The 18,838-nt window shown below is 38.1% G+C and overlaps 1 protein-coding gene across 1 annotated transcript in view; it reads left to right on the forward strand.

The window, feature by feature from the left end:
- LOC122810257 (microfibrillar-associated protein 2-like) overlaps positions 1-18,838 on the forward strand; it is a 1,267,702-nt gene that overhangs the window by 1,041,878 nt on the left and 206,986 nt on the right. The window contains exon 5 of the mRNA XM_044081798.1: positions 11,447-11,515. Coding sequence (XP_043937733.1) covers positions 11,447-11,515 — 69 coding nt within the window. The remainder of the gene's footprint in view (positions 1-11,446; positions 11,516-18,838) is intronic.

Below are 18,838 nucleotides of genomic sequence, written 5' to 3' on the forward strand. Positions count from 1 at the left end.
TAATGTGGGAAGAAATAGCCAGGGAATTGTTATGGCTAGGCTTGTATAGGCCCTAGGGCTGATAGCCTAGTACCAACCTATGAACCTATGAACATGCTGGAGGGACAGATTCATATCCCAGAGGCTCCCCTCACTCTGGAACAAAATCCCAGTCCAAGTTAGGCAGAGCCCCTCACTGACCCTCTTCAAGAGAAATCTTGATGAGTGGATGGGAGATCGTAAGTTTACCCTGGGGATCTCTTCTGTGTCCTTGCTAGACAGAGGCACAGTAAACTAATCTTAAAAGGGCTATCTTTTGTGACCTACTATTCAAAGGCACAGTCTACTAATCTAAAAGGGTGGCAAAAGCCAAACACACTCTGGCTAGGCTTATAAATGCCCTGGGGCAGATAGCCTAGTATCAACCTATGAACCTATGAACCTATGAAAAAAGCAGGCTTTGTAATGAAGCATCATGTGAACTCATCACTTAACCACATATCTTATCATTAACCCAGCTTACCATGATTCAGAAATTAACTTACAAACTTGAAAACTGTCCAGCTGTAAACAGTATTTGCACATCACACTCCTATAAAGGTTACTTCACTCCTAAGATGAGTCTTTGCTTAGTGTAGCAAAATCACTTAATGCAGCTGACTCCTTATATGCATGTACTATTGCCAGACTATGGAACTTCTTACCTGTATTCATTAGATCTACACAGAGTAACAGCTCTTTCAAATCACAACTCAGCCTGTATCTAACCAAGAAGTGACTATGAGTGGTTCTGTTCCTGCAACACACCAGCCTAAAACCTTTCTTAGCATGACCTCCTTTTTTGTCGTTGTTATAACTTTCCCTCCTTCCTGCATGCCAAACTATACTTTCCCCTAACATAACTTCTCTCTACTGGTCCCACCATGCATACTATGCTTCTGTGATTACATTCTAACCCACATTTCTTCTCTTTTTTACTTCTTCATCCTGACCTATATGTACTTGCAAACTCTTCTTCTCCTTCAACTCTTACTACTATCATGACAGCTCCACTACTTTATTTTATACTTTGTTTTACTGATTTCACTATACAACTAATATGGCAGGCCGTTTACATGCACTTGAAATTTTCTGTAACTTAACTTATTTAACTTGCTCCATCCTACATATCGCAGAAGTGTTATTGGTTTCAGCTTAACATATACACTTTGTTTACTTTTCATGAGTTGTAAAAATTATGTACAGCTACTTAATCACGTGTTCAATGTGTTATTTCAGGTCTACTCCATAAGATCGACAGACCATTTGATCGACATTAATTTGGTCGACAGCTCATTTGGTCGACAACCAGTATTCAAGGCAAAAACCTGGGATTTTCCCCCCTCCCCAATGTTGTGTGACCCTGGAGTTGACATATACACTTGGGGGGGGGGCACAGTGGGGAAGTCCCCACCTATTTTCATTTAAAATGTGTAGTTTTTGTTGTATTTGCATGTTTTAAATGGAAATAGGTGGGGGGGGGCATAACTATATATATCAACTCCAGGGTCGCACAACATTGGGGAGCGGGGCAAATCCCTGTTAAGTGCCTTGACCACCGGTTGTTGACCAAATGAATGTCGATCAAATGGTCTGTCGATCTTATGAAGTAGACCCATCATTTCTTATGTATATTTATAAGTATTTGTTAAGATCATGTGTTGGGGCTTTTCTCCTCAGGCCTCTGCTGAAAAGGGATGATTCAATCCAAATGGATTTTTCTAGTAATCAAAAGCAAAATAAAATAAAAAATAAATATCAAAACAATCCTTTGTCTTTCAAAATAGCAAAGATGGTCCTGGGTGTAATGGGTGGGGTTTGATGTTCTGCTTCATTAATTTATATGACCATGTTTCAGATCTTACAACCTTAGTGGCAAAACACCACTGAGTGCAAAAGATCATTTTGATAATTTTCAGATGCAGTGAGTTTGTAGCTAATAATTGGCTACGTTTTCAAAAAAAGAAACTGACTCAAACACAGTAAACCACTGCAACACAAAACAAGAAGACTGTAACTACTCAGTATCAGTGTAAAACCTTTTCTCTCAATAGTAAAGTGGATATGAAGAAGACAAAACAAATCTAAACTATTTCTCAATCTAAAACATCATTAGTGTACTCTGAAACACAGTGTATTGAGCCATGTCTTTATATATGTAGATAATTATGTGTATAGATTATAAACAATACATTTAAATTATTCCAAAATAGAATAATCTGATCTGTAAGAAATCATATTCCGTAAGTTCTTATGTAATAGTCTTTTATAATGACAAAGATAAGTAGTGTACGCAAAAGACAGGTGCTGTACTGCTGTGTTTGCAGTGTGTTTTTTATAGGTTCATAGAGTCATAGGTAAGTACTAGGCTAGCTGCCTTTCAGGCCATTTTAAGCCTAGCCAGTTTCCTTTTTTGGCTCAAAACATACTATCCCATTTGATTATAAATTGACCTTACTCATCTCATGGTCGATAGTTATATATTACTCCTAATGAAAATACCTGGGATCATATCATAGAGAATTTGAGGGGACCCATGCATGGGATAAAGCATTTAGGAGCTGCATCTATACATTAGAAGTACAGGGCAGTCCTGGGGTAATTTTTTTATTTTCTATCCATAGATCCAAGTTACCTTTAAAAATGGATGGGGACGAACTTTGTTTTATGTGGACTGTGAAATGTACTGTACTTGCCCCTCTAAACCATTCTGTTGATTTTGCAGAGGAGGTTTAAATCAAGTATTTCTGATGTCATTTGATTTGCTGATGTGCAGTAAATCCATCAGTAATAGGATGGATGTCAATTTTTTTTGTTCAGTTATTTATTTATTATTTTTTTTATTTTATTTTACATTTGTTAACGAGGGGTGTTTGACTGAGCTGAAAAGGTCCTTTTTCAGCAGAGGCCTGGGGAGAAAAGCTGCACATAGAAAAATTACAGACACATTTAGATATTTAGACATGATCAGTATACATACAAGTTACAATATACATGTTTTTATAATGGTATGCAGCACATCAACAGTTACAGTGAAGAGAAACAAGAAAATAATTTAAAAATAAAGGTAATTAATAGATTTGTGGTGTACAGCTGAAATTTGGACATAGGTAGAATACTTACATAGTACACAGGTGCAGTACTTACATTGTACATTAGCCAATGTTTGTGAGTAAGAGTGATTCACTATTATCAAGTACTCTAGGTTTAGTATGTGTACGTTATCCACTTTCACTAACCTGGGGAGCAATCATGGCACTGCCAACTTTGCTTGAGTTGTTGCCTGATGAGGTCTTTAAAGGAGGCTTTGGATGATGTGTTTGTATGCTAGTGGGGAGAGAGTTCCATTTCTTAGCCACTGAACTACTATATAGTGTGTCTCCAAAGCTATTGTAACTGTTGGTGACTTCTAGTAGTAGTTTGCTTGATGATCTAAGAGGCCCTTTGGTTGAGTGATGTTGTACTAAATTTTTGAGGGCAGGACACTTACTGGGGAGGTAATAGATAGAATGACAGAGGCAGAGCTGATTGTAGGTTAGGAGGTTAGGCAGTTCAAGCCAGTGGAGCTGTCTCAAAGCAGTACTGTGATGAGTTTTATATGAACAATTTGCAGCAAAGCGGGCAATTCTGTTATAGCAGACTTCCATTTTGCTTAGTTCAGTTTGTTGAGATTAGTCAGAATGAGAGATGCATAGAGTAGGGTGGATAGAAGTTGGGAGCGAGCAATAGCTGATCTTGTTGGTAAGAAATGGTTTGATATGGTAGAGTGATCCCAATTTGGCATGTACTTTTTTAGTAGTTAAGTTGAGGTGACTATCAAATTTTAGGTGGGAGTCTATGGTTATTCCCATTAGCTTAGCCTGTGCCACTGGAGCGAATGGAGTAGAATTTGTGGAGTAGATAGAGAACTGACTGTTATCAGTGTTTTTGTTAGAACTGGTTATATTCATAAGCTGAATTTTTTTTTTGGATTGAGGATAAGTTTGGCTTTGGTAAGGTAGTTTTCAACGTCAGAGAATGCTAGTTGAGTTGTTTGCGAGAGGGTGGAAATGTTTTGTGCAGCACAGATTAAGGTAGTATCATCTGCATACTGAATGATAGATGCATGCTGTGTGGAGGTATGGAGGTCATTTGTGAAGATTGTGAATAGTAGTGGTCCTAAGATAGAACCCTGTGGGACTCCTATAGTTATGGGCAGCTGAGGAGAGAGAGAATTTTCCCATTTCACAGCTTGGTACCTCTCAGTTAAGTAGCTTTGGAACCAGGTAAGAGTGGAATTTGATAGGTGATATTGATTTAGTTTGTTTAGCAGGATTTGGTGTGAGACTGTATCAAATGCTTTGGACATATCCAAAAAAAGAGTTGACACCTGCATTCATTTTTGAGACAGTTTACTGTGCCTGTGAATCAGAGGAGGGCTGTAGTGGTACTATGGGCAGGTCTGAAACCATGCTGAGTAGGTGACAGGATGTTGCAGTCTAGGAGATAGTTTAGCATCTGGGTATGGATGCATTTTTCTAGGATTTTGGCCAGGGGAGAGAGTAAAGCAATGTATCTGTAGTTATTAAGTTCAGTGGAGGTCCCGCCTTTATGTATGGGTGTAACATAGGATATTTTCCAGAGTTTGGGCACATAGTTTTCAACAATTGATCTGTTTATGAGAGTGGAGATTAGGATAGCAATAGCATCTGCTCTGAGTTTCAAGAAATAGCTGGGGAGTAGGTCGGCTGCTGTTGATGAGGTTTTTAGTTTGGAGAGCATGCTTCTGATTGAAGTGGTGGAAACTGTTTTGAGGGTAAAGCTTGTATTAGTGTTATTTGTGTTGGGGGGATAGTGAGGTTGGAACTGTCCTGTGATACTAAGGATAGAAGTGAGTTCTCAAAGTGGGAGTTGAATTGTGTTTCGATGGGAACTTTAGTGTCAGGGGTGGTTGGTTTAAGGGTAGCCTTTTCAGTGGGTTTTAGTAGCTGGTTTACATTTTTCCAAAATGTTGGGGGGTTGTGCTGGTATTTAGTTTGAAATGTCATGTAGTAGGATTTTTTGTCCAGCCTAATGCATTTTTTGCACAGTTGTGCAATTCCTGGTACTTAGTTAGGCTTTCTGTTTCTTTGGTTGTTTGATAGTAAAGCCAGGCAGTGTCTCTGGACTTGAGGATTTGTTTGGTTTCTTTATTGAGCCAGGGGTTTGTAGAGGTTCTAACCTTGATTTTATGCAATGGAGCAACAGTGTCTAGGTGTTGTAGAAATGTTTTGTTGAAATATGCTACAGCCTGGTCAAGTGGGAAGGTTTTTAGGGGGGGTCCAGTCACAGTTATGGAGTAAACTATCAAAGACCTCAGGAGAGAAATGTTTTGTGTTTCTAGTGGATTTATAGTCAGTGGTTTTGCATATGCTTGTTTTACTATGTATAAGGTATATTATAGTGTGGTCACTTAAGGTTTCTGGGAGACTGCCTGTGTGGGGGTACAATGTGGGGTTGTTAGTTAGGACCCAGCCAAGGATGGATTCCCTTTTAGATTTGTTTATCACATCTAGCTGGAATTTGGACTAGCTGCTGGTAGCCATGGAGATTTGCTGGATTACTTGGTGGTTCTGATATACAGGTGAACCAATCTAGGTTAAAATCTCCCAGAATAAGGGTTTCTTGTGAGTATGTGGAAGAACACCAGGATAAGAAGTTTTCAAGGCTAGCAGGTATATTATCAGGTGGAATATAGATCACAATTGTGATGATGACCTTTTTAGGGTGAAGTTGAAGTTGTGAGCTAAGTATTTCCCAATTATTGGGGGAGGGGTAGGAGTTTGGTATTTGACGTAAAGTTAAGTTGGACTTTCCACCCCCTTTTATGAAGTGGTCTGTCTTGTCTAATGATATTGTAGCCGGTAGGGAGAACTTCTGAGTTAGCTATGTTTTTATTTTGCCATGTTTCTGTTAAAGCAACTATGTCTGGGGAGTAGTGTGCTATTGTGGCCCGGAGTTCAGGTATTTTATTTTTGATACTTCTAATAATCATTAACAGAAACCAGGTTGTGGTTAGGAAGAGTGAGATGTTGGTAAAATAGAAGTTCCAAAATATTCCACAACACATCATCTTTATTAAAGATTGACCTGTTTGTTTTTATCTTGGATTTTGACTCATGGCATCCTACAACATTGGCTGTTCTGTTGGATGTGTTGTGGAATATTTTGGAAGTTCTAATATTAATATTTAGCGTTAAAAGATGGTTGATTTTGCTGCTGTTGTTGATTTGCCCAGAGATGAAGATAGTGGGGTATTATGTTATGACAATTGTGTTGGCTCAGTTTGGGTTGGACAGGATGGATTTGGGCCTGGGTTGGGGTGGATGTCCTCACATATGGTGAGCCTGGTGTTAAAATGGTGATACAAATGTTGGAGTTTAGTGATGAGCGTGAGAAGGTATTGTGTTTTTTTTTGGTGTAGGAATGAGAGCACATGTGTTTAGTTCTGAACTGGTCTGTTATTTTCTTCTTGAACAATTGTGGGCAGATATTATTATAATGTGCGGTGTCTGTATATGAGAGTGCATAATATAGTGTTGTGCTACTATGTTTAGGGATACTGCAGTTAATTTTTTAAATGTGTACTTATAATTTAACCTGCTCTTCACACAACTACAGCTTTTCTAACAGGGGTCCTCAAACTTTTTAAACCAGGTGCCAATTCACGGTCCCTCAGACTGTTGGGGGCCGGACTATCATTTGAAAAAAAATGAATTCCCATGCAGACTGCACATATCTTATTTGTAGTGCAAAAACATGAAAGAACCTGTGTTTCTGGGTACTGAATGGCAGGCAGTGCTGCTGGCCTCTGTTTCTGGGTACTGAATAGCAGGTGATGCAGCTGGACTGTGTTTCTGATTACTGAATAGCAGGCAATGCTGCTGGCCTGTGTTTCTGGGTACTGGATAGCAGGTGATGCTGCTGGCCTCTGTTTCTGATTAATGAATAGCAGGTGCTGCTGCTGGCCTGTGTTTCTGGGTACTGAATGGCAAGAGATGCTACTGCTAGTTTGAAAAAACTTTAAAACAAAAACACAAAGCACAAAGATTCTTCAGACAAAATACCCCCAAGCATATTTCAATGGGAAGTGTGGGCCTGTTTTTGGCTGATGAGATAGTTAATGTCTGGTGCCATGTTTGTCACTGCCAGTCATAACAAGTGATGCAAGTGTGCATCAGTTAGTCTGGATCTGGTTGGAGATTTCAGATGTTTCATTAGGGAAAAAGTCTATTCACAGACATAGGTGCTGCCAAAGATGGCTGCCATTTTGAGTGCATGTTTCCTGAGATTAAAATATGTCTCAGAGGGGAGAGATGCATAGAAATTAGTAAGGCTGCTTGACTTGAATGCATCTTTAAGAGAGTCACGACTCTGTAGTTCGGCCAGTTACATTTGGTAAATCAGATCAACAATTTCAATGTCAACAGAAAATGGGTTCCGGAAAAGTTGTATGTCCTATTCATAGAGATGAAGCTTGTTAAATATCCTTTGAAACTCCCTTTGCAACATTTCCAGTGAATCTACACATTTTTTGTTTGGGATTGCAACTACTGTTTTTTCAGCCAACAGCTTTTGAGTAGTGGGGAGATGGCAGAAGTTTTCCTCCTTCTCTTGTTTAATGAGGAGGTCCAATTTTACTTCAAATGCTTTCACATGTGAATGCATATCACAGATGAGCTTCCCCTTTCCTTGAAGTTGCACATTGAAATTTGATTAGCTCTGTTACATGTCAGAAAGGCAGGGTTCCATTTCCATTCTGCATCTTTAAGCTCCGGTACTTTGTTTTTTTGAAAGCAGAAAAGCAGAAACATGTGGAAGCAAGTCAAAAAATGTTTCAAAAGTCTTCCTCGACTCAGCCAACGGACTTCTGTGCTTTACAGAATATCTTCATAGGCAGCATTCAGCTCAGACAGAAATTCCTGAAGCTGTCTGTGGTTTAGTGCATGAGCCCTAATGAAGCGAACACAAGACACTACAACTTTCATGACAGAGTCCCACTTCATTGATTTACAACACAGATCTTGTTGGTGGATGAGGCAGTGTATGGCTATTGGATACAAATGGTTGTATTTGTTCATCTCTTGGTTAATGCATGCAACCACTCCTTTCACAGACCCACCATGCTAGGAGCACTATCAGTTGTCACACTGGCTGGTTTAGCCCAGTTCAGCTCCAAATCATTCACAGTTTGGCAAACCTTTTCATATATATCCTCTCCTGTTGTAGTTCTTTTGATGCTTTGCAGTGCAGCAAGCTCCTCTGTGACTTCAAAATGTGCATTTGTTTCACAGATAAAAATTAGAAGTTGTGCAGAATCATGAACATCATTGCTTTCGTTGAGTGTCAACAAAAAGTAGCAAAGTTTTTTTGAGGAGTTTTGCAAATGCATATGCAAATTGTCCCCCATTTCTTCAATCCTTTGTGTAATTGTAGGTCCTGAAAGACTCACTGTACTAAATAACTCAGTCTTCTCAGGACACATCTTTTTGGCAAGAGAAAGAAGGCATTCTTTAACAAATTCTCCTTCTACGAATGGTCTTCCAGTGCTTGGCAGCTTGAAAACTTGCTCACAGTGATGAAATATTTAGCTGCTTCTGCTTCACAAAAGCATTTTGCTGAGTTGTCAATCCATTTTTCAAGTTTTAATATTTTGTCTTCTCTCACTTGCCCGACCAATCATATTTGTCTTTATGTTGAGTTTCGTAGAGTCGACGCAAATTGTATTCCTTGAACACAGCCACTGAATCCTGACATAGCAGACAAACAGCTCTCTCCTTGCACTGCATGAAAAAGTCCACTGTTCTTTGAATATCCTGCACTTGGTGTCAATTTTTCTTTTCTTTAACATGATAACAAATAACTGTTTGAGGGATGCACAATGGCTAATTATACTTATTTGCTTTATTTTGCTAGGGAATGCTGTATGTATGGAATGCATGCATCTGCACATTTGCGCTGGAGCGTCCGCGCTTCACCGGCACCATGGCATCCCAATAGCAGTGGGCTAATGATGGTAAGGGACTTGGTCCATACACAAAACATTGTTAATGTTTCTAAGAGCATTCAGGCCAACTGAGGGCAACCTGCCAGCAGATTACCCAAATGTAATGACTGCAACAGTGAAACATGAAGAACATCTGCACATTTTAACATACGATTTAGTAGCTAAGCAGCGCGGCAACAAACTGATTTTTTTTTCAGTTACTCAGTTTGACTGATCTTGTGTAAAAGGCCATTTGTTCCAACTGACATTCACATTGATTCTCTGAATGCTTTAATGCAGTATGTCCAGGAGTCATTGACTTTAACATTAGCGTTGGGCTCCAGGTTGGGGTTAGTTATGGTTAAGGTTATGATTAGATTTATGGGTGTTGGGTGCCACCTCCTGTGCTGGGATTGTGAGGGGGCTTTTCTTTCTATGAAAATACAATGAATAATTATGTGAGTGTCTGTATTTTTTTATGTTTTCACTGAATTTTTCCAGGAGTGAATGAACTTATATAACCGGGTCACAAAACACTCTGTAACAAACACAAGCTACTCACCGAGATTTAAACAAGTGGTTGTAAGGCAAAACTTTCATGTAAAAGCCCTCCCGCCCCAGCTAATTACTAAAATGCAGTAGCTATAAAATAATTAATATAGTTGCATTACCTTGTTCAAATGGCTATCTACAACAGTCACAAAAGGTTATTTATATAATTTTCTCAATTCCACTGTAATAACCATTTTTAAACTCAAACGCCAACACATAGAAATATCGCAATACAAGACTGACTATTATAGTCAGCAGCACATGAAATGCAAACATTTTACAAAAACTACACTCCTACAAAGCCACCATACTTTTGAATATTGTGAAATAACTGTATTGTGCATCACCAACACACAAAGGAAGTAAAACGATAGGGAGCCATGGTAAAGACTTGGAAGGCCATATCCAGCCCGGGGCCATAGTTTGAGGACCCCTGTTTGATAAGGTCAACGCTGTTTCTCTTATTGACCTGTCCTTGTTTTTATCATTTCATTTCTTATACTAAACATTACTCTGTTTCTTATTAGAGGATCATTCAACTCACAAAACTAATAATCTTTAGCTTTATTTTTCAAGGCTCAGTAATATATGCATCTATAGCCATTGGCATGACCTTCTATTCTTGTAAATAACAAGAAATATCTAATAAATGAACATTATTTCTATGCAGGCAATAATTCCTACATTTTACCCAAGTACTACTATTCCATGTTTCTCATCATGGAGGAAAATTATTAAATTCCTTTATGACATCTACAACAACTGGAAAGGCCACAGAAATACCTCACAAAGAGGATTACCAGCCTCAAACAGATGCCCTACGCAATCTGTCTAAACAAAAACTCCAGTTTTACTCTGTCGCATATCGCCTACTCAGAGGTGATCTCTGCCTAACATACAAAGCTATGTCAAACCCAGAGCTGTTGGACAGGCTCCACTTAAAGAAATCCCAATCCCTCCAAGCTACATGCTCTAGGGACCTAAACCTTGTCACCAGAATAAACAGAACATGCTGGAGGGATAGATTCCTGTCCCAGAGACTTCCCATACTCTGGAACAAACTACCTATCTATATCAAACAAAGCTCTTCATTAGCACTCTTCAAGAAAAATCTTGATGAGTGGATGGGAAATAGGAAATTCACCCCGGGGATCACTTCTGTGGCTCTGTTCAACAGGGGCACAGGAAAATAATTTTCTTGGGTGGCGAAAGCCGGGGTACCTTTTTGGCTAGGCTTATAAAGGCCCTAGGGCCAATAGCCTAGTACCTATCTATGAACCTGTGAACCTATGATCTCCTCCCAGCAAAATGCAGAAATATTGCACACCAATTTGGAGCTTTCAACTACTCAGCTTACAGTGAGGAGTAAATCCGATTTCTGAATTCCATGCTTTCATTTTTCAGTGAAGTTTCTTTCTCTCAACATAATCCTTGCAGAAAAGTGTGGGGCCATATTTCTATTGTGATTTATACTTCTGCTGTACAAATCACTGTAACTCTCTGATAGGAAGTATATATTTTTCATGTTTGCAAATTATTATTTTTTTTTTAGTTCAGGTAGCTATCTCAGCACTTTTGTGCAGTCATAATGTGAGTGTTAATGGACAGTACACAAAGACTATTAAAGTGACCTTAGCTTTGTGAAGTCTATATTGAAAATTGTTTTCTCTACAGCTTCTGAGTACCACATGGCATGCCAATTGCTGTAACCCACTTGTTAGCATTTAAATCTTTACACCACATTCCTAACAGAGTCATCAGAATTTAGTACTGCAAAAGTAAAATTCAAAAATGTTAACTGATATATTTAATGATAATATGAGAGGTTTAACTTTACAAATTCATTAACAAACTATTTAAAATTAATTTCAGAAGCAATAACTCATGGTCCACGGCCATTAACACCAGCTCCTGAAGAATCAACTGATCAGCTCCCACAAGGTATTCCATAATCATTTTAATTTACAGTTGGCTTTCTTTAAGGTAGGAAAAGTTCAGTACTTTTACAGTTCTATTTTTCTGGTTCAGTTTGTTCTAATGATGTGCTCTGTGATGATAGGAGGTGCTACCAGCCATCTCAGGAGAATTAGGGCAGTAGATGCATGACTTGTGCCAGCACAACTAGCTGGAATTTTTTAAATAATTATACATCATCTGTATATCAAACTGATTTGTACAAATGCTTGTGTTGAAAATGTGCTTGTGAGGTTTGTGTGTGTTAAAATATGTCAACAGTGCACCCTGCATGAATGAAAAGAAATCTACATGTATTACTGTAACTGAATTAAATGTATATGTTTTAATAGTGGATACTGCGGCAGCAGAAGTTAACCAGCTAGCTTACTTTAAGAAAAATAAGGAAATGTAAATGAACTGTTAAACTATTAAAATGGCACCTCACAGTGCTGAATAGGACTGGAGATGGTGGGCCTGGAAGAAGCCTTAGTTCATTAGCTCATTTAAAAGAGGCAAAGCCCCAGGCACTGCCACAAACATTTAGATGTGTATTTTATCCATCCATGCTAAATTCCTGTCTCAGCTTCAAAGGGGGATACTGTGAGTACAAAGTTAGGTAAACAGATGAGGTCATTAATATACTGAAACTTAGTTTAGAGATTGTTTTTCTTTATTTTTAGGAGTCTGTCCATCAATGTTATGTTCAATATTCCCTGTGATTTGAACTCTGTGGTTTACTGTAAATATATATTTAGTATTTTCATGCTATTTTATTATTTACTATTAAATATATTTAAAACTTTTATTGTAGCTGGTCTTTTTTAGAAAGTATTTAACCTTTGAGAATGCTTATATTTATTTGGTGACACAGTGTGGGACACTCCAGAAGGCCTAGCTGTCTTGGTGAACTACTACCATTTGTATTATTATTAATATTACACAGTATAATTGGACACCCTTTGTTAAGGGCCTTAGAGTAGCTGATTGTGGTCTGTCATGTGGTGGTGATAACTCCCTTATACTCTGGGCAGAAGTGGACACAGCAAGTAAATCTGTGCCAGCCTTTCCCAGGTGTATGCTTGTATGAAAAATCAAATCTCACAATGTGTGTGTGTGTGTGTGTGTGTGTGTGTGTGTGCGTGTGTGTGTGTGTGTGTGTGTGTGTGTGTGTGTGTGTGTGTGTGTGTGTGTGTGTGTGCGTGTGTGTGTATGTGTCAGCTACTTAGAGCAGGAATACCAAGCACTAGGCTTACAGAGAGGGTGCTGGAGGTCTTGGCTTGGAGGTCTTAACCCTACAGCTGTATCAGTGGAGAGTCTTATTGAAAACCTGGAGGGAGATGGATAGAGAGCTCCAGATGTTGGACTGAGTGTGTTCCCTGTGTGCTCTTAAGGGAAATTGTGCTTGATGCAGAGAGGTCTACATCTGGAAATACTGAGTGTATCCATTTGTATTCCAAGTGCACGTCCCTCTCCAGTGTCAGTGGTGAGGATTCAGCCTCTTTGATTACTGACCCAGCATGGGGACATCACATGCTCTGCAGAGAATGATTTGCATGTTGAATATGCATCTCATCACTGACTCAGCTCAATAATAGTAAGTATGCAATCATGTTAATTTTGCTGTCATTCAGTGGACTGTTTATTCTTCTGTCAACAGGAAAGAATGTCACAAAGAATTGTACTTTTATGAGCTAAAATATATATTTACTAAATTACTGTTGTAAATTTAGCTGCATATACATATTATGGAACTTCGGTCAGCAAAATATCAAAAGAAAGAGATAATTCATAGGGAGGTGCAAACAAATGCATCTGCTATACAGAAGAGGTTGACCTAGTATGAGAAATTTATACTACTTTAAATGCAGGAGCATGAAAATGTTTCACTATCTGAAGAAGAGGAATATGCGAAAGTTGCATCTATTTCGATCATAGTTGTTTAAAGAAGTTTTACTACATGGAGTACAGAAGCAGCAACATTTAAATGTATTTATGTATTTATTTATTTATTTGACATTTATTTCCTGGGATAGTCCATCTAGGTCAAAAGAACCTGTTTTTAGTGAAGGCCCAGGAAGCTCCAAAGTAGCAGACAATAATTACTATAATTTTTGATTGATACAGTTGATAGTTTAACTTCACATGTAGAATCATACATCCAGAAACATTATATCATTATATACAGAACAATGCAATCAAAAACATCCAGGAACATACATTAGTTAAATTCTTATTTTCAAAACCTTAGAAGATATTACATTCCTACATATGGTAACAAAAGTTAATCTATAGTTATTCCTTGTGATTTGGAAACAGAGATATGTTCATCATTTGCCATTACATTATAGGAGAAGAGAGAAATGTAGAGAATAGATGAAAGAAGACAGAGGGGGTAAGATAAGCTGAACTGTCGGCAGTAATGGATATGGGTTACATAGTAGTGTCATTCAGGGAGAAGAAATGTAAGATACGTTAGCCAGAAATGGATCATCCAACAGTGAAAAAGGTAATATTAGCCAGGAGTTTAGCATGAGCATAGCCATGTATAATATATACATGTTGTTTTAGGGAGGATTTGAAGGCTTCTATTATTAATTGCGCTTGTGGTTAGGGGAAGAGAGTTCCAGACTTTAGCTACAGAGTGAGAGTAAAGACTTTGTCCCGGTACTTTTGAGGGTTTGAAAATAGCTAGGAGATGTTTGTCTTCAGACCTTAGGGTTCTGCTGGAGATGTAAGGGTTTACAATATTACCTAGGGCTGGGCATGCTAAGGATTTGTAAATAATTTTGTATAGTGTTAACAGCTGGACATAATGCAGGTGGTTAGGGAGTTCAAGCCATTGCAGTATATGTAAACCTCTACAGTTATGTGTGTTGGTCTTTGAGTTTGTAGCAAACTGGGCCACTTTGTTATAACATTCTAATTTAGATCTGATAGTGGACTGCAGGTCTGTGAGGATTGTGGTACCATATACTAGGGAGGGTCGAAGGAAGGTTTTTGTCAAGAGTCACAATGGTCAAGATGTTCAGGAAGTGTTTGCTCCAATAAAGCATGCCTAGTTTCTGAATGTTTTTCTAAATGCTATGCTGGATATGTAGCTCAAACTTGAGATGATTGTCAATAGTGAGACCTAGCAGTTTAGTATGGATGACTATTTCAATAACAGTGTTGTCTGCAAAATATATTTTAAACTGGACTTTGACAAGGGAGTGATTTTTTGGCATAAAGAGAAAGAGTTTATTTTTTAGGGTTAAGGAAGAGTTGAGAGTTAGAGTGCCAGATTTCAATGGAGGTAAAAGTTTGCTGTGTGATGGAGTGCAGTTGAGGAAGTGTGGGAGAGGTGCAGATGACAGGAGTCATCTGTGTATTGTATGAGAATTCCTAGGGATGAGAAAGTGAGAATGCTGTTTGTAAAAATGTTAAAGAGTAAGAGGCCAAGGATGGAACCTTGTGGAACTCCTGTGTGAGTGTTAAGAAAGGGAGAAGTGGTATTTAACCATTTTACTGCCCGTTTTCAATTGTGTAGGTAGCTATATAACCACTGAAAGGTGAGAGGTGTAAGTCCTTAATTTAGAGAGCCTAGCTAGGAATAAGGTGTGTGTGATGGTGTTGAAGGCTTTTGATAGGTCAGAAAACAATGCTGTTACAAAGTTACCCACATATCAACCATATTTATCATGTCAGTGAAGGATAGGAGGGCTGTGGATATGCTGTGGCCTGGACAGAAACCATGCTGGGTGTGGGAAGGTAGGTTGTTATGTAGCAAGTACTGCATAGGCTGTTGGTAAATGCATTTTTCCAATATTTTGGAGATGAGAGATAAAATGGCTATAGGTCAGAAGTTAGATAATTTGTTAAAGTTTCCCCCTTTGTGGATAGGACTAATATGTGACATTTTCCAGATGCTGGGAACTTTAGATTACTTGTTAAGTGACATAAACACTATTAGCTGAAGTATGCATTTAATTGCATAACACAGTCAAAAACAAGAGTTCTGGACACCTTTTACTGACAGCTTGATGACCAACAATACAAGTTTGTAAACATCTGTCACCAACTCACGTTTGTTGCAATATTTAAAAAATCAAAGTATCCAAGTAATCTGTGTATATGGGTTTTTTGCTCCATGATATTCATCACGAACAATATCTGAACTTTTTCTACCATTAGAGATGTTCTAGTTTAAGTCTGGCAATTAGTGCAGAGGATTAAGTGCATGAACTGTTGAGCTGCTTCTTGTAGTCCAGGTTCCTCACTGGTGTCATGAATTGCATACCTAGTAATTCTCTACAAGTCTATAAGGAGCTCTGGAAAAAAAGGGTATATTTGAATACTTTACTATAAACTCTTAGCCGCTCATTTCATAATATGTCAAGAAGGCTTTGATCAACAATACTTCTGGACATCTATCAGCCTTATAGGTTCATAGGCTGGTACTAGGCTATCGGCCCTAGGGCCTATGCAAGCCTAGCCATAACAATTCCCTGGATATTTCTTCCCACAATATTTACTTCTCTGGGCCCCTGTCTAGGTGACTGACATGATCCCCGGGGTGAATTTCCTATCTCCCATCCAATCATCAAGGTTCCTTTTGAAGAGGGCCAGTGAGATGCTTCTGTGAAACATTAGTCAAATGGGATCATGTTCAAGAGCTGGAAGTGTAATATGGGCTCACCATCTACCATATAATAGCAGCTGCTTGTCTTTAAAGTATCATCAATTATTACAAAGATAGACCTCCATAACAGGAGGCTTCAGGTATTACACCATTGAAGACTTTAGCTTGGCTGTATCTTTTCTGCAGTTTTTGATGACTAGTTTGTGTGTAACCTTTTTACCCTTTGATTTGGATGTTATTTGCGATATTTTGCTGACGCTTTAATGTGTATGGACATCAGGACTGATTTTAAGCTCTGTTTCTCCAAAGTATATCACAATAATCCACTTATGTTGTACTGCTGAAGTCAAAAAAGGCTGAACTATTCATTTCTACAGCTAGTGGTCTGGCTTTATTGATCTGAATGCACCCATAAAGATTTAAAAAATAAAAAGTCATGGGTATTCAAATGCCATAAAGCTGAAACACATGTATGTCCATAAAGGGTCATTTGCATATATTACACTACAGGAGGTTTAAGGCATTGCATGATAAAAACTCTAGCTTGGCTGGGTCTTTATTGCAGTTGTTACTGAGTAATTTGTCTGTGACCTTTTTACTCTTTGTTTTGAATAACAATTTGTAAGACCTCAGATTAAAGGACAAAGAGAAGTATGTGCTCAGCTGAATTTAAAACAATGTTGATTCTAAAATTCCAGTGGGAAGTCCTACTCCCTCCTATTTCATCATCATCATCATCATCATCATCAACCCCCTTTTCCCCATTTTTTCTACATAGAATCAGTGTGTCATGTCAACTGTCTCTCGATTCAATGCCACACTCCTGCCTTCTTCAACACTCATGCCTGACTGTCACAGGTCTTCTATCCCACAATCCTTCCACCTCTTTGCTGGATGCCCTTGTTTCCTCTTGCCTTATTCTTGATGTCCCAAATCTTCTTAACCAGATTGTCTTCTACTTTTGGGCACTTCTGCACATGTGCCCAAACCGCCATAATCTATTCTCTTTGCCTTTTCTGTAATTGGAGCTAATTTTGGCTTCTGCTATGTTCTCATTTCTTCATCTGTCCCATAGTGTGCATCCTACCACACATCTCAGGCACTCCATCTCTATCACCTCTACCTTTCTCAAATGCCCTGCCTTTAGTGCCCAGGTTTCTGTACCAGTCCATAGTATTAGTCACACGACTGTTTTGCACACCTTACTTTTCAGCTTGTTTGGCATTCTTCTATTGCATACTATACCTGACAGCCTGTGCCAGTTGGCTGCAACCCCTCTAATTCTAGCTTTGACCTTCTCATTCAGACTTACCTTCTCCTCAACCACCCCCAATACTTGAAGTTGCTAATCTGTTCCACTATTTTCCCTTCTATCTCAATTCTCAGCTTCTTCTGGACCACACCATTTGTTGCCATTACAAATGTCTTATCTGTACTCAGTTTCATCCCATGTACGTTCAGTTATGCATTCTATTCCCCTAACTTCTGCTGAAGTTCTTGCTCAGAGTAGTGCCACATCATACAGCAAAATTGTTGATCTGTTCTCTCCAACCTGTTTGCTAATGTAGTTTATCATCTGTATGAACGGCAGTACACTCAGAGCTGAATCCTGATACACACAAAATCCTCTACTGGGAACTGTGCGAGATAAAACACTGTACTTGAGTCACTGGGTCCTTGTAAATCAACAAAAACGGTGTGCAGGAAGATGTAAAATACCAACAAATCAATATAAACTATTATAAGTAAATTCAAAATATTTTAATAGTAAAGCAAGTAAAGAACAAGCGCTTACATCTCCACATTAGGATACTTTATCAAGTTCAAATGTAAAGCAAACTGACACCATTTAAAAATAAAGCATGCCCACACTGTAACCCAGTCAGGAAGGGTCACCAATGAATACATGAATAAATTAATATATGAATAACTTAACCAATGTCAGCCCACTTAACAGTCAAGGCGAAACCTTTTTAAAAGTAAAAGTAATATATACCTATGTGAATAAACCTTATAAGTAATGTACTTGGTAAAAGGAAATGTCACTAAAATGCTGCTAATATGACAAATTCACATATATGCATCAGCTAAAAGCAGATTTAAAAATCAAAATGCCCTAAAAATAAATGTATAATGCATAGAAATGCATCTATACAAAACTGAATAACAACATACGATCTCAGTTTACTGTGCAAAATAAATGCATCCGTGTGAGATTCATGTGTAAAATCAAATATATTGAACATATATTAAGCATCTAAAAGGGGGAACCTATTCAGAACTGGGAACAATAAATAAAAAATACATACTAAATCATTACATATAAATACCAATAAAAATTCATCAAAATTCCATAAATATATCTTTAAACAATATATAAAAGAATAATATATAACATCCATATATGTAAAAGTGTCCACAATTAAAATTAATTAATGCAAGAATATGCGTAATAAATATATATATATATATATATATATATATATATATATATATATATATATATAAAATTAACCACACAAATATATATATTTCATGAAAAACTATGGGCCAGATTCAGGAAGGCTTACACGGAGTTTAAGAGTAGTGTAAGCCTCCGTGTAAGCCTCCTGATTCAGCAACAGCCCAAATCTCCGTGTAAGAGACAGCTAACACGTCTCTTACACGGAGTTAAATGGTCAAATGCTCAA

Source organism: Protopterus annectens, chromosome 1.part1, assembly GCF_019279795.1.
Source record: "Protopterus annectens isolate FY-2018-M chromosome 1.part1, PAN1.0, whole genome shotgun sequence".
Lineage (NCBI taxonomy): Eukaryota > Metazoa > Chordata > Ceratodontiformes > Protopteridae > Protopterus > Protopterus annectens.